The sequence below is a fragment of the Tenrec ecaudatus genome, chromosome 1 (genome assembly GCF_050624435.1).
Source record: "Tenrec ecaudatus isolate mTenEca1 chromosome 1, mTenEca1.hap1, whole genome shotgun sequence".
In the NCBI taxonomy this organism is placed as follows: Eukaryota; Metazoa; Chordata; class Mammalia; order Afrosoricida; family Tenrecidae; genus Tenrec; species Tenrec ecaudatus.
Genome location: NC_134530.1, coordinates 25283481 through 25298213, shown reverse-complemented (window position 1 = coordinate 25298213; position 14733 = coordinate 25283481). Strand labels below are relative to the sequence as shown.

The 14733-nt window shown below is 60.9% G+C and overlaps 2 protein-coding genes across 2 annotated transcripts; both read right to left on the bottom strand.

Annotated features, from left to right (window-relative positions):
- Window positions 1-160: 160 nt before the first annotated feature.
- Window positions 161-5483, bottom strand: VWA1 (von Willebrand factor A domain containing 1). The gene is made up of 4 exons (XM_075549889.1): window positions 5356-5483; window positions 3865-4422; window positions 1807-2088; window positions 161-1704 (listed from the first exon to the last, which is right to left on the bottom strand). Exons 1-4 carry the CDS (start codon window positions 5426-5428, stop codon window positions 1385-1387), a joined length of 1233 nt encoding a protein of 410 aa, XP_075406004.1. The 5' UTR covers window positions 5429-5483; the 3' UTR covers window positions 161-1384.
- Window positions 5484-11665: 6182 nt separating this feature from the next.
- Window positions 11666-14456, bottom strand: TMEM278 (transmembrane protein 278). Its single transcript, XM_075538046.1, has 2 exons — window positions 14128-14456; window positions 11666-13379 (listed from the first exon to the last, which is right to left on the bottom strand). Exons 1-2 carry the CDS (start codon window positions 14401-14403, stop codon window positions 13119-13121), a joined length of 537 nt encoding a protein of 178 aa, XP_075394161.1. The 5' UTR covers window positions 14404-14456; the 3' UTR covers window positions 11666-13118.
- Window positions 14457-14733: the final 277 nt, after the last annotated feature.

Genomic DNA, 14733 nt, shown 5'->3' with positions numbered 1-14733 from the left:
CAGGGCAGCATGGGGAGCCCAGCCCAGCACCTCTGCCTGACACTTGACGTGTGTGGTTCTTGAGAAAGGCCACCCTTGCGCACGAAGGGGCTGAAGTCTTTCTTCTGCCTGTCCAGGACCACCAAGCATCGGCCACACCTTGAACACCTGCAGTCTCTCTGGTTAGGAACTTTATTTCCATTAGCAAGCGTTAGCAAGCAGCAGCAAGTTCACTGAGGGGAGCTCCTTTGCCAGCAGGGGGTGCCGGTGTGTAGCCGAGCCCTGCTCTCTCCCCAAGGGGTCCGGAGCCCACCGAAAGGGGGGACAGGACTAGAGTGAGGGTCACAGAAGGTTTGATGGGAAGCACTGGCGGCGGGGTGGGGGCAGCCTCTCTGTGTCCAGCACCAGCCAGCTTCTGATGAGCCTCTCCACTCCGCACAGCCTCATCAGCTGTCCTGCCTGTGGGTGCTCCTGCGAGGACTCAGAGACATCAGGGTGCAGTGTGTGTGACTTACTGGAGTCTAAAGCCTGGGACACCTAGGGGAGCCGGGGCGGGGGCTCTGGGTACTGCAGAGGACAGACCTGGCAGGGCTTCCTGCCCCCTAGGGCCTGTCTGTGGGCCCCGGGAGGGATCATGTGGCAGTGGACTCAACTGCTGGAGGGTCGGAGGATGTTTCAGAAATCCGCTGGGGTGTTGGCCCACTCCAGGCAGCCTTGTTTTCTGGACCAGATGGGCCCATCTGCCTGTCCCCACTGGGGGCAGGGCCTGGGAAAAGGCAAGAGTGGGAGCCCCCTCTTCCAAAACAAACACCGCTTTACCATGAGCTAGCTGGGCCCAGCTGGGGTCCTGGGAAGGAAGGCAGGGCCACCTGTTCCCAGCAGTCACAGCCCCCGGGGTCCACCAACCTAGCTGCTGGCACCACCATCCGCCTCCCTCTCCTGTCGCGAACCCCTTGGGGACTGGCCTGAGCCACTTTGCCTCCCAATGCCCTGCCCTGCCCTCCTATCAACATCCGGGACCTCCGTGCCAACGAGCCTCAGGACCACAAACTCTTGAACCAATGGCAGCCCTAGCCACCAGAGGGGCAGGTTCTTCACACTAGGCTAGGGGGATGTCTGGCTGCCGCCCTCCACCCTTGGCCCAGCGCCAGCCTGGGTGTTCTCAGCCTGACCAGCCATTCTCTTCAAAATCCTGCCCAAAGGACACCCCCACGTCTCAGGCTCACAGCCAAAAGGGGTCTGTGGGAGCCCAAGGACCCAGCCAATTGGTTGCACTTGGCTACCACAGCCCCAGTGGAGGATCTGGCCAGGGAAGTCAGGTGAGACCAGCGTCCCCGAGGGTGGGCACGGACCCTCTGGCCGCAAGGCTGGGGTGGGGGTCACATGGAGTCCCTGGCCGGGCGGGTCATGGGCCCCTGGCCCTGGGTGGGACTCTGCTGCGCTCCCCCGGGGGCGTGCAGGCTTTGGCTGACAGAGAGCGGTCTCGGCCCGAGCGGAAGGCCGCAGTCACAGTCACTAGGTAGGTGGTGCCGGGCATCAGCCCCTGCAGCGTGGTACTGTTGTGGCCCGCAGGCACCTCCACGCTCTGTGCCCCACCACCCTGCAGCGGCCCGTAAAGCACGTGGTAGCCGAGGATGGAGTCTGGATCCAGCGTGGGGGCCCAGCTCACGCGCACGCTGTGCAGTCTGGCGTGGGAAATGACGATGCGCTCCGGGCCGGCTTCCCCTGCAGGGCATGAGGGCATATGAGTTGTGTGGGCTCTTTGGTTCTCGACCACCGCGCATCCCTACTACCCTTCCTGCCCACGGCCCGGGGGCCCCCCCTCACCAGGCAGCGTGCGCACCCGAAGGTGCAGTGGCCCCACAGGGCGTTCATTGGACTCAGGTACCAGCGCCACGTCATAATCCAAGTCTGGCTGGAGGCCCGCCCAGACCCAGCTTGTGGTATTCCCCGGCAGCTGCTGGCGATGCACCTCCCCTGGCTTGCCGACAGGCACTAGTTCCAGCAAGTAGTGGCCAGAGTTGGCGGTCAGCAGGGGCGGCCAGGTCAGGCGGAAGCTGCTGGACGTGACCTCGGAGGCCCGGAGCTGCTGCTGTGGCTGCATTGCCTCTGTGGGTGGAGGGGTCAGGGGACAGAGGTCACTGCCTTTGTGGCCCAGCAGAGGCCAATGACTACTGAATGAGGGAAGACCCCAGCTGATTAGAGGGGGCCCCGGAGATGGACAGGAGTGGGGCTAGACACATGGAGCTTTTGGACAGACAGTTCCCTTTTCACCCAGAAAATGGAGTGCAGATGAGATGCAAAGCAGGCGATGGGATCGAGAGGGAAAGGACAGGGGAGGAGGCTGTAGCCCTCATCCCTTGCCTGCCTGGCTCAGCTCCAAACCCAGGCTCGGGGAGAGACACAGAGGGTACTACCCGCATCCCTGGGTGCTCAGTGGTATCTGGGGACAGAGGACCAGATCCCTGGCTGGACTGAGCCCACAGGATCTGGGGTCAGTGGGTAGTACCTCCCCTGGGTGGGGGGCACTGGAAGTTTCCAGGGAGATGCAAAAGTAGATATCTACATGCCCTAAGTGTTCATTGCCCAGGGCACTGAGTCATATTTTTTTTTCAGGAAGGGGGCGGCGCTGGGGGGGGGGGGGCAAAGCAGTTTGGGAGGCAGAGTCCAGGTGCAGGGGGCCCAAGAGCGCAAGCAAGAGAGTCTCTGGGGAGCAGGCATGGGAGACAGGTCAACTCCTAGAGCATCTGGACCTGGGATTCTGGAAGGCTTCCTGCCTCAGGTCCTAGGACCCCCTCCCCTCCATGGGCATGGGCAGACCCTGAAGTGGGGGCCCAGGCATGTTACCATCCATGTGACACCAAACACCACGTGGCCATCTGAGTAACTTGTAATAGGGTAACTGACATGTCTGGGTGGGGTCCCCAGATCCTGGATACTTCCTCCTCTGCTTCTCAGTGCCCCAGCCACCAGCCTGGCAGGCTCTCTGCCCAGCCCCCACACTTAGGCCCGCCCCCAGTCCCAGGAGTCCTCCAGTCTTCCGCCCAGAAGCCTTTTGGGCTCTCTTGTCCAGCTTATCCTGCCGTCCTGCCCAGGCTGGGGGTGGGGGAGGGGGAAGATCTTCAAGAGGACCCTCCACCCTTCTCCAGCCCACAGCCCAAGTCCTTCCGGCTCTGAGTGGATCATTAACCCAAGGGCGGAGACTTGAAATAAAAACCTGGGGTCAGTGGCATTTTTCAATGGGGCAACAGGCTGGTCCATAACCCTTCTCCCCTACATCCTCTCCAACCCAGAGAGCCAGTGGGGGAGCCCCTCAGCCCCTTACCCATAGCCCCCACCTCCTCCAGAGTGGGCCCACAGTCAGCTTTAAGTGCAAGCCTGGTCAGCATGCTGCCAGGCTCAGCTCCCTCAGTGGCTCCCCTCCTCAGGAAAGGAGCCACACTCGGTGACAAGGACGCCAGGCTTTTCCTGGTTCCTCTGTCCAGACACAGGGCCCCGGGTGAGCCCAACACCCCACGCACATCCGTCACCCCTGCACATCCGCTTAGTTCCTGGCTTTGAGCAAGCCTTCTCTTCCTGCCAGGCACACCCACTAGATGCAGCCCACAGCTCCTCCCCCCTGAGGAGCTCTGGCCTTGGGTTGGGGTCGGTCCACAAAGAGCATCTGAAGGGGTACTCGGCCTGCTCCTCTGTCCCGAACAGCCCAGGAACACCTGGCAGCAGCTCTGCCTGGGACAAAAAAAGCCTCCAGCCACTCCCCTGTAGCCTTGGGGTGACCACATGTTCCACAGTCCGGCTCCAGGTCCTCTTGTCGTCGTGACTGGTCTCTCTTGCTGGGGCTCCCAGTTAGAACTCCCCAGAGCTCCCCTCCTTCCTCTCACCTACCGAGAATGGAGTCCCGCAGCGTCTGGGCAATAATGGGCATGTCATCTACATCCACCACATGCAGGTGCTTCTCGGGAGGGGCTGAGGCAGCAGCCGACAGCTCCAGGCGGTTGCCTCGACCAGTGCTGATGATGAACACGGTGACACCCAGGTCCTTGAGCTCCTGCATGGGGGGTCCCACGGGGTCGCTGGAGCCGCCATCTGTCACCCACACCAGTACTTTGGGGACCCCTGGTCGGGCACCGGCCTCCGTATCAAACAGTTGCTTCTTGGCGTAGGCCAGTGCCCGGCCAGTGTTGGTGTCGCCCATGCGTTGGGCTGCAGCCCGGATGGCATCCTGGACCACCGCACCGGAGCTGTGCTGGCCAAAGGGGAACTCAGCATATGGCTGGCTGCCCACGTGCACCAGGCTGGCATGCAGGGCTCCAGGGCCCAGGGGCAGAGGGGCTGCCAGCTGCCCCAGGAACTCCCGAACTCGAGAGAACTCATAGTGAGACACGCTGGCTGAGCTGTCCAGCAGGAAGAGCAGGTCCCCCTGGGGGGCTGATGCTGGGAGGCCTGGAAAAGAGGGAAGGAATCAGCTCTGGCCACAGGGCCCCAGACCCTCCCGATGAGCCCCTGGTCTGGTCTGTCCCACCCTGAAGGCCTTGGGAGGGGAGGTCTGAGCCAAAGCGGGAGTCCTGGTCCCCTCCGCGGGTTCAGTGTCATTGGGGCAGCAGCAGCAGGGACACTCTCTAGGCTCATGTCCCATCGTCCCATCGGTACAATGAGAGGCCCACACTCTCCCTTCCCCACTGACTCACAGTCCTGGGTCGCCATTCTCTCTGCTCTCCTGCAGGGGTCTCAAGGCTGAGTTCAGGTCAGCCTTGACGGGAAGGGAAGCAACCCTTCAGGGGACCAGAGCACTGGCCCCAACCCTTCTTCCCCTCCCCCCCCAGGAGGCCAGGCCGGGCTCAATGACTGCTTTTACAGATGATGTCACCCCTCCACGGGCTCCATCCTCCTCCCCATCTGGACCCGGGAAGCAGTACACCTGCAGCAGCCGCCCTAGTGCCCCAACACCCCCTCTCAGGCTTCCCACCCTTCCCCAGCCCTGCCAGCACACCAAGTGCCCCCTCCCACCGCGCTGGGACGCTGGAAGGCAGGAGCTGGGGGCGTCTCCAGTCTGCTCCAGGTCCCTCAACTCGGTGAGGTAACTCCAACATGCCTATCCTCCTTCCACCAAAAAGTTCTTCCAGGAGTAGGGAAAGTGAGGAAGGAGTCACCTCCCCATCCCCGTCCAGGCCCAGCGATCCCGCGGAGATGCCCAGCCCGAACCCACATCGGGATCCTCATCTCGCGGCTCGGGCCATCCACGCGCCCGGGGCACCTGGGCCCGCTCGGTGGGTGGGGCAGCCCGGCCCAGAGGCCCCCCCGCCCCCGCCCCCGGCAGCCGGAGGAGCAGCGCAAAGCGATCGCGGCGCGGCCAGGGAGAAGGCGGGCTGCACTCACCGCGCTCCGCGCCGCTCCGCGCCAGCGCCAGCCGCCAGCTCAGGGCCAGGCAGATCGCGGTCCAGACGAGCATCGCGCTGCGAGACCCTGCGCTGGGTAGGGACGCAGTTCGGGAGCTCGGGAGCCGCGGGGCGCGCCGCGGCACGGCCCTCGCGGAAGGCCCCGCCCCGGCCCCGCCCCGCGCCCCGGCCCCGCCCCCACCTCCCGGCGCACGCACTCGCCCGGACGTGCAAAGACCCCGCGAGGCCGGCACGCAGACTCGCAGACAAGCCGCGGGAGCGGGACCCCAGCGCGACGCGTACCCTGGAGCGCAAACACTCCAGTCCCCGCTTCTCCGGGTGCGAGCTGCCTCCCCGCCCACCTCCCAGTCAGGTGCACAGCCGGGAATCCCCGGTCACCAGCCCAGGCCACCTCTGGGGACCCTGCCCAAGACAATGCCGAGCAGGGCACCCTGAAGCCAGGCCCCAGAGAAGCTGCACCGATTGGTCTCCAGGCTTGGCTAGGGGTGCCAGGCGGGGTCCCTCCAAACCACGCCCAGAGCCTGGCTACGTGTGCGGTCTGGGGACTGAACAAGGCTAGGAAGGGTCTTGGGCCAAACTTAAAAGAGACACCTGGCCTTGGGAGGTGCTTCCTGGGGAATGCAAACGCCCGAGGCAGATACCCCGCTCAGCTTTCGGGCAAAAGTGACTGGGCGCTGCTGGGGACGATTGGTTGAACAGCCAGGCACCTGCGCTCGCTAGATCTAATTTGCATGCGAAGACAGGCCCGAGGCCCAGGTCGACCTTGGGGGCCAGAGGGGCGTGTCGGGCGGAGCCCGCTGTGGTGCCAGAGTTCTCCAGGATCTTGGCGGGGCCCACAGTGACCAGAAGGCCCCTGGGACCCTGAGCAGGCTTAGCTCATCTCAGGTGAGGCTGCATCGCCTGGAGGGGCCCCACTGGCCTCATTCCTCAGATGCCTTCCGGTAGGGGAAGCATCGCCGGGTCCCAGCCCCCTCTCCGCAGAGCTGGGGGGCAGGGCCACGCTTGCCCCCAGGGTGAGGAGGTGGGGCCTTCTCAGCCGGACGTCCCCTCCCTTCCCACTCCCCTGGAAGATGCTTGGCGGCGGGAGGACGGATGGGGACAGGACGCCGGTAGAGTTTTCCTTCCTCGCTTCCTGCAAGGTGAGGGGTGGTAGGGGCGCCGGGACAGGCGGGCGCGCCGACTTTGCCTAAAAAAGGAAGCGCCTGGCGGTGGAGCCTAAGAGCTGGCGGCAGGAACAAACGAGAACTGTGTCGTCCACGGCCCCCACCCCCTTGCCGGGAATCTTGGCAGTGGCAGCGCTGGCTCGGCTCCACGAACCTCAGGCCTCGGCGGGGACCTGAAACCGCTGGCGCTTAACGCCTGGACCCGTGGAGCGGGCGGGGGTGGGGGGTTATATTTTAGCCAGAGGGCTTCCAGTGGGGTGCAGCTCAGAGGTGCCTGTGCTGACGGGCGGTCTGCATCCTTGTGTTGTGGGGGCCAGGAACTGAGGACACAGTAGCAGCCGAGGTGTGGGGTCAGGGAGACAGCAAACTGGCTGTTTGCAAACCTGTCTCTCCTGGAGACCCACTGTGGACCTGCCCGGGCAGGGAGCTGGGCGATGGCAGTCCCCTCAGTTATCCCCCCACTCGCCCAGGCCTCAGAAGGCCCCAGAGGCAGGGAGCCTAGCTGAGCTCAGAGGGGCCCACAGTCACACCTCCGCCTGTGCTAGGCTGACGGGGAAGTTTCCGTACCTTCTGGAAAAACTGTGTGGGCCTGGTTGGCTGAGACCTTGGTCCTCCCTCCTTCCTCCAGCGACGGCATCTGAGACCTCAAGGAGCAGCCCCAGGCTGGCGGGGCTCTGCCCACAGGCTTGTGCTCCAGCTCTAGCTCCATTCTGGAGCACCAGTCCCAGGACCTTTCCCAAACCCCTCCCGTCACTGCTCCCCACTGTCCCCCAGACCTGAAGGAAGACCCAAGTGAGCAGAAGGTCCCCAGGGAACGAGTGGGGTCAGCCAGGGGTGTAGTGGTCAGGACTGAGCCAGGGTAGAGACCCAACCAGAGGAAGCATAAATAATACGGTCCGGAAAGTGCCTCTTCAAGACAGCTGCGCCTGCGGATACTGGGGAGCAAGGACAGGACACTGAGGGGCACCAGGGGTAGGTCAGGCCAAGGTCATGGTGAGCAGGAGGGGCAGGTCTGGTCTCACCCAGATCCAGGAGTCCTGAGATAGGTCTACAGACAGGTGGAGGGGTTCTGGGCAAGGTCCCCCTCCCTCCCAAGGGACACTGGCTGGCTGGGAACTGCCTGCCCCCCTCCCCATGCCCACCCTCCACCACCACCACGCCTTGTCCCGCCCCAGGGTCTGCGGGAATGTGCCCTCCTCCTCCGCCCCCAGCACAATCAGCAGCTGGGGAGAAGAAGGCCCTTTTGTCTCTGGTTGGATGTGATCATGGCTGGACCCCAGGGAAAAGGGCAGCTCCCGTGACCTCTAACCCCACCCCTAACCCCCATAGAGGGCAGTGTAGGGGCCCAGGCAGCCCAGGCCCCCCACCAGCTCTTTGTGCTGGTGTTTTCATGTCCTCATAACACACACACACACACACACACACACGGAAACTGACACAGGACACAGCAGACTGAGTCTGGTGACCCTTTCCCGGAGGTACAGGGGAGTCAGCAAAAGGAGCAGGCCCTAAGTCAGTGGTCTCAACCTTCCTAATGTCGTGACCCTTTAATACAGTTCTTCATGTTGAGGTGACCCCCCCTCAACTATAACATTTTTGTTGCTACTTCATCACTGTCATTTTGCTACTGTTATGAATCGGGTGACCCCTGTGAAAAGGTCATTTGACCCCCCAAAGGGCTCAAGACCCACAAATTGAGAACTGCTGCCTAAAGCCATCTTACTGGCCCTTTCCCCATGGCTCCACCCACACATTCTTCTCCAGGGACCCGCGTCTCTGTGATCTGGGACTGGCTGGGGCTTGAGGACCAGAACTGGGGGGGGCTTGGGGCCCTGGCTTCCTCTGCTGCTGACCCCCCACCCAGTTACAATGGTCATATTGAACAGCTGGAGGTTGGTAGTCTGGGCACAAGGCACTATTCAGGTACCCCTCTGTGCTCATCTTTGTACTGTGCCTGGGATCCAGGAGGGACCAGGGCTGAGTCCCTGTCCCCATAGTGCATTCCTGTCTAGAAGAGGTGCCATGATTTCTGTTAGCAAGGACAGGTGTGTCTGCTGGTTTCCTGAGAGCAGGTCACACAGGGGTGGAAGTCTGCCCCTGAGCTGGCGAGGGGCAGAGAAGGAAAGGAGAGGTCCCCCAGGCCTGGAGGGGAGACTATCCCAAGCAGAGAAGACAGCAGGGAAAATTGGCCCATGTGGAGCTGGGTCTGTGTGAGTGTGGTTGTAGGGAGACTCAGGCCCAGGGGAGCTGGCAGGATCGAGCCTACTGCTCCAGGATCCCCAGTTAATTCCCAATGAGATGGATTGCTAATCCTCCCGTGGACCCTCAATGTACACTGGCCCTGAGGGGACCCCTGTCCCTGCCCACAGATGGCCCTCCCTTCTGTCAAGTGCGCTCTGGAGCTTGGAGGGTGAAGGAAGGAAGGGTCCAGAGCGGCCAGCAGGTTGAAGACAGGCCTGTGCCACCCTGGCAGAGTGACTTCCTCAGAGGCAATAGGGACACCAGAAAGGGACAGGGACTTTTGTGCTCAGAGGCAGCCCACCCACCCCAACGTGGCCAACCCACCCTGGCAGGGATTTCTGCTTGGCACCTGGATGGGCCACATTCCTGGGTGGGGGCAGACCCACCCTAGGATTCAGGCTGCTGAAGCCAGGTGGGGGTGGCTAAGAACTGGGCAGGGATCAGCCCAAGAGGGGCATGAGCCAGACACCTGAACTCCCAGTACATACTTTCTGGTGAATAACTCACTTTGGGCAAGTGGGGAGCCACCTGAGCTGCAAAACTGGGACAACCCTGCCCCTTTTTTTTGGGGGGGGGTGGGATGCCTGGAGACTTGAATCAGAACCACCCCACTCCCATGGAGACCTGAGGTCGGCCCGTGGAAGTTTACCTGGCTGCCCAGTAGGTTTAACCCCTTCATCCTGGGAGCGCTAAAGGCAGGAGACCTTCAGGGTCTGGTGTTGGGAACTAAGACCAAACCCCTGCCACAGAGTCCATTCCCACTCCTTGCCACCCAAGAGGACAGGGTGCAGCTGCCCTGTGGGTTTCCAAAGCTGTAAATCTTCAAGGGAACAGAAAGCCTCATTTTTCTCCCTCAGAGTGGCTGGTGGGTTTGAACTACTAACCTCGTAGTTAGCAGCCAACACATAACCCACCGTGCCACTGGGACTCCATGAAAAAAACAAAACCTATTGTAATCAAATTAGTGGTGACGCATAGTGACTGTTTGTACGGGAGTAGAATGCTTGTCTTTCTCCCGTGGAGCAGCTGGTGGTTTCGAAGTCGGGCCATGCCTGGCACAGCCTGCTGGTAACTGCTACACCACCAGAGGTCCACAGGCTCCTCAGGCACATGCAGCTGGTGGGGGATAGGAAGTGCTCTCAAATCACTGCCATCAATTTGTGTCTGATTCAGAGCGGCCCTTTAGGAGGGGCAGAACTACCTAGTGGGTTCTCCGAGATGCTCAAATGTCACAGGAGTAGAAAGCTTCATCTTTCTCCTGCAGAGCAGCTGGTAGTTTCAAACTGCAGACCTTGGGGTTAAAGAGCATTATGTCGCCAATGCTCTTTAAGGGCCTCTGGGACTCCTGAAAGAGAAGTCTGCCCCAGGAGAGGACCGTGCACAGAGAGCAAAAGGCAGGGCGGGGGTAGGGGTGGGGTGTTGAGCACCTCCCTCTGGGCAGGCCCCCCTACCCCTGCCCCCTAGCTTGTTTCCACTCTCTTCCCAGGGTCAGCCCCTGTTCTTGCCTTGGTCCCACCTGCCAGCCCTGCCCCCTCCAGCGTCCCTGCCAGAGGCCGCCTCCAGGCTCCAGAGCTGCCTTGCTCTTTCCTTTGAGAACAGATCCCAGGCCCCTCATGGGAATGGCCCTCAGCCCCCCACAGGTGTTCCTTGCCTTTCAGTGAGCAAGCAGAACTGAGGCCAAGCCCCAATTATCCCACCGCCAGGGCCTTCAACACCCCTGGGCCACCTGGCAGCTGTGCAGCCTCAGAGGGGCCTGGGAAGCTGGGGAACACCTGGATGGAACCAGCTCGGCCGGCCCTGGGAGTCTGCCTCTATCCAGACTCCCCTCAAGGCCACCTCCCCACCCCCACCCAGCCCAGCTGTTGTTTTGACAACTGCAGGGCCAGGAGGAGTCTCAGCCAAGTGCTTCCCAAGAGAACCCTCATCCTTTAAGCCTGGCGTCTACCAGGGCCTGCCCAATCCTGGACAGAAGAGGAAGAAGGCCAAAGGGAAAACTGTCCCAGGCGACTTGGCCACGGGCCCAGCTCCTGTCTGTCCGGGAAAGCCATCTGAGCTGAGCTTAGATAGGGTCGGAAAACCCCAAGAACTCTTGCTGAACTCGACACACCGGACTTCGCTCAAGACCAAGGCCACAGACAGAGCCCTGACCTTGGTCACAAGCCAAGCCCTGACCCTGGGTCACAGGCTGAGCTGATCTTGGCCATCCCCTACACATGGGTCCCGGTTCCTCCTGAGCCCTGGACCTTAACCATGCCCGGAACTGGAAGCCTGGTCCCAGATGGAGCGCTGACCCTGGTCACAGGCCAGGCCCTGGCCTATTGGTCATAGACCGAGCCCTGCTGACTTTAAACACTCACTGCCATTCAGTCAATACTGACTCATAGCGAGCCCTGTGGGTTTCTGAGAGGCTGTCAATCATCAGGCAAGCAGTAGAAAGCCTCATCTCCCTCCCGCAGAGACGTGGGTGGCTGATGAAAGGCCCAGTGTCTAACCCTCTACGGGAGCCTCAGGACTCCCCATGATAGTATATGGTGGACCAAGCCTTCCAAGACAGCGGTTCTCAACCTTCCTAATGTCGTGACCCTTTAATACAGTTCCTCGTGTTGTGGTGACCCATACGTGGGCTTATTTGCAAGTGGGTGGACCTGCCTGGAGACGGATAGAGGAGCGGTGTCCCGGCTCCTAAGGCCAGTGGAAATATGGTCTCAGGCAACCCACAGGATGAGAACCGCTGTAGAGGTCATTCAGCTGCAACTCCATTCTGGAAGAGTTGCAATAAGAACGCTGCTGCTGCCTTTTCTACTTTTAATAAAGCGTCTTTTCTTTTAATAGGGCTTTCTGTAGGGCTTACAGAAAAGCAAAGCAAATATCTCCCAAGCCCCTCCATCCAGATTTAAACATCAAAAGACAACAACCACCAAAAAGGAACATTGAGCAGAAGCCCAAGATGATGACGTGAAGTAAATGAGAATGGGGGGCAGAGGACCCCCTTCAGATGGGCACAGCAGTCAGGGAAGCAAGCAGTGGGCCTTTTGCACTGGGGTGCGGGGGGAGTAATGAAGCTAGTACCCAAAAGGGAGCCCCAAATGGTCATGTCCACAAAAGAGCATTCCAAAATGCTCTCTGGAAGGAAAGTCCCCAACGTAAGACCTCAGAATGATCCAGGTCTGGGCTCACAATGAAACATTGCCCCAAAGACTAGAATATTGGGAAGATTAGGAACAGAATTGAAGATAACTACTTATGAAATGCTAAGAAATCAAAGGTGTAAAAAAAGGGGAATCCCAAAATTATACATGTCACAAAAAAGCCCATGAAAACAGATACATTTGCAAAGTCGCAACATCCTTGTAATCTTTGGATACAATTGAACCATGTAAAACCCAGTGAATGGTTTAATCCGCAGATTAGACTAGGTGAGTGGGAATAAGTGAGCTACAAGAGGAAGATAAAGATATTACCCAGGAGGCAGCAGAGAGGGAAAGAGGGAAGAGATTCAGTCATCTGTGCGGTTAGGAGAAAATGAAACGTATATTTAATAAGTGGTGTCGTGGTAGAAGTCCTGGCGGCGTAGTGGTTAAGGGTTGGGTTACTCTCAGAAACCCACAGGACGTCGCTATGAGTCAGCATTGCCTCCACAGCCCTGGAGAGTTTACCAAGAAAAAGCCGGCAGAATGCGAGGCCATCTCAAAAGGATAATGGTGGGCGATCTTCCAGGACGGATGAAAAATAGGAATCTACAGAAATAGAAACCACTTATGTACCAGCCAAGAGAAGGAAGACCATATCCGTACCTAGGTGCATGTATGCTGGTGAAATGACGGCCCCTCGGGGAGAACGAGGAGAGCTCCTACACTGGGGTCCCTGTCGAAACCTAACTCTGACCACAGGCTGGATCCCGATCCCTGCTGCTGGCCACCAGCCGGGTTTCTGGGCCCATTCTGGCTTCGGCCTGAGGATGGATGTCCCCCAAGCAAGTCTCACCACCCCTGGAATTTGCTGGAAATGCCAGTGGAGACCCACTCGCTGATCAGACGGGGTAGGGGGGACGCCCCCCGATAAATGAGCAGAGGCTGAAGCCAGGAGAGCCGCCTTTCCCTGCGCCTGCCCGTCCATCCCCTTCTCCTAGGGCCATCTCCCGCCCCGCTGGGCCTTCACTAAGCTTTCTGCACCAGGAAGGGGCCGCCCGGAGGCCGAGCGAGGGAAGTTCTGGGTCTGGCAGACTCGGATGCCATCTCGCGGCCACTGGGGGCAGGGCGGACGGAACGACGTCCCCTCGGGGGGCTGCTGTTCGTGCACCGGTCTTCGGTCCCTTTGCAGCGGCCGAGAGGCCGCTGGGTTACACCGAGGCACACAACTGCGCCTCTCCGTCCAGGCTGGGTTCCGTCAGGTCCCCGTGGCTCGACCCCGGCTGGCGGCGGGGCCCGGGGGCCCGGGAGGCGGGCGGCAGCAGCGGGCGGAGGCGCCGGGCCAGGTGGGCGCGAGCGGCCGAGGCGAGCACGAGCAGCGGCGGCAGCGAAAGGAAGCCGAGCACGATGAGCGTCGCGGAGCCGCCGTCCGAGAGCAGCGCGCGGCACGGGGGGCGGGGCGCCGGGTGGACCTGGGGGCGGGGCGATGAGGTAAGGGGCGGGGCCTGAAGTCAGGTCTCACGGTGGGTAAGATTTAGATGGGACTTGGGGCCCTCAGGAAGCCGGCTAGGGCTCCTTTGCCTGAAGGCCCCGAGAATGGCTCTGTCCTTTCCACTCCCTCTTGGCATCTGTGTTGGCATCCGGCTTTCATCCTAACAGTTGCTGAACCCTCAGCACCACCTATATGGCCCCCACCCTTCCCCATGTTCAACAGCACCCCTCCTTCCATCCTAAGCCTTGAGAGAAGAGACAGGGACCCATCAATCTCCACACACCCTCTGTCCTAGGACCACACCACATCCCATTCCTCAGGGCCAGAAATCCAGCCAGGGCAGGGGGTCTGGGAGGGCTGTGCATGGGGTGGGGGGTGAGGTGGGATAGTGGCAGGATTAAATTCGGTAGCATTTTGATCATTTTGCCCTGGAAACCCTCTCTCCCCTTCCCCCACCCCTAGCCAGCTGTACAGGCCTGGTAGCTCCTGGCACAAGGCTTGGCGTATCCTAAAGGAGGGGAGAGAGCTGGCTCTTGGGGTGACAGACAAAAGCTCTTCTTTCACATCCAGTTGGGGGGGGGGCGGGGCATAGAACGGGGCTCTCTAGGGAGAGGCACATGAGCCCCTAGGGGCCTGGGGTTTGGCCAGAAGGAAGCAAGGTTTGCTTTACCCAGGGACCCTGAGCTGGGGTGGACCCTCTCCCCTGGCCCCAGGCGGGCTCGGCTCACCTTGGAGTGACACAGGAAGCCCAGGTAGACGATTGCGGCCGCGGGCAGCAGCAGCAGCAGGAACACCATTCCCGGCAGCAGCAGGTGGAGCAGAAGGCCGGTCAGGACCCGGCCAGGCAGCAGGAGAGTCCCCAAGCCCTGGGTGGCCAGGCCTGCCCACCCTCTGGACCTCTGGACTGAGGCCTGGTGCTCAGAGGACCCCCGGGGAAGCATGGGTGCTGTGTCTGAAGTACCCCCTCCCTCATCATCCTCTGTCTCCCTCTCCTGTTCCTGCATCACAGAAGAATTCCAAGGCCAGACAGTGTGGATTTAGGTCCTAAGGGTAAGGGTCAGACTACCAAACCTTATCCCCCTCCTCTCCTCCCTATAAGTCCGACTGGGCTCTGAGACCCTGCCCCTACCCCCACCCCACCTTGTCTAAGGCACCAGAGAAGGTCCGGGAAAGGCTCCACTCAGACGACCTGTGCCCCAGCCCTAAAGATCCCACCCTGCCTCAGTTTCCCCTGTGCTAGGCTGGATCTTTTGCTGCCAGCTGGCCACAGCTCTGGCCCTGGCTGTCTCCCACAGCTGGCTCCTGTGTGCTCTGGTCAGGCCTTCCACGGCCAG

Coding starts and splice junctions, on each gene's coding strand:
- VWA1 (XM_075549889.1), bottom strand. CDS start 5,428: ATGCTCGTCTGGACCGCGATCTGCCTGGCCCTGAGCTGGCGGCTGGCG. Junction 2,089..3,864: donor GCTGCGGGACTCCATTCTCG/GTAGGTGAGAGG, acceptor CTCCACCCACAG/AGGCAATGCAGCCACAGCAG. Junction 1,705..1,806: donor TCGGGTGCGCACGCTGCCTG/GTGAGGGGGGGC, acceptor CATGCCCTGCAG/GGGAAGCCGGCCCGGAGCGC.
- TMEM278 (XM_075538046.1), bottom strand. CDS start 14,403: ATGCAGGAACAGGAGAGGGAGACAGAGGATGATGAGGGAGGGGGTACT. Junction 13,380..14,127: donor GCTTCCTGTGTCACTCCAAG/GTGAGCCGAGCC, acceptor CCCCGCCCCCAG/GTCCACCCGGCGCCCCGCCC.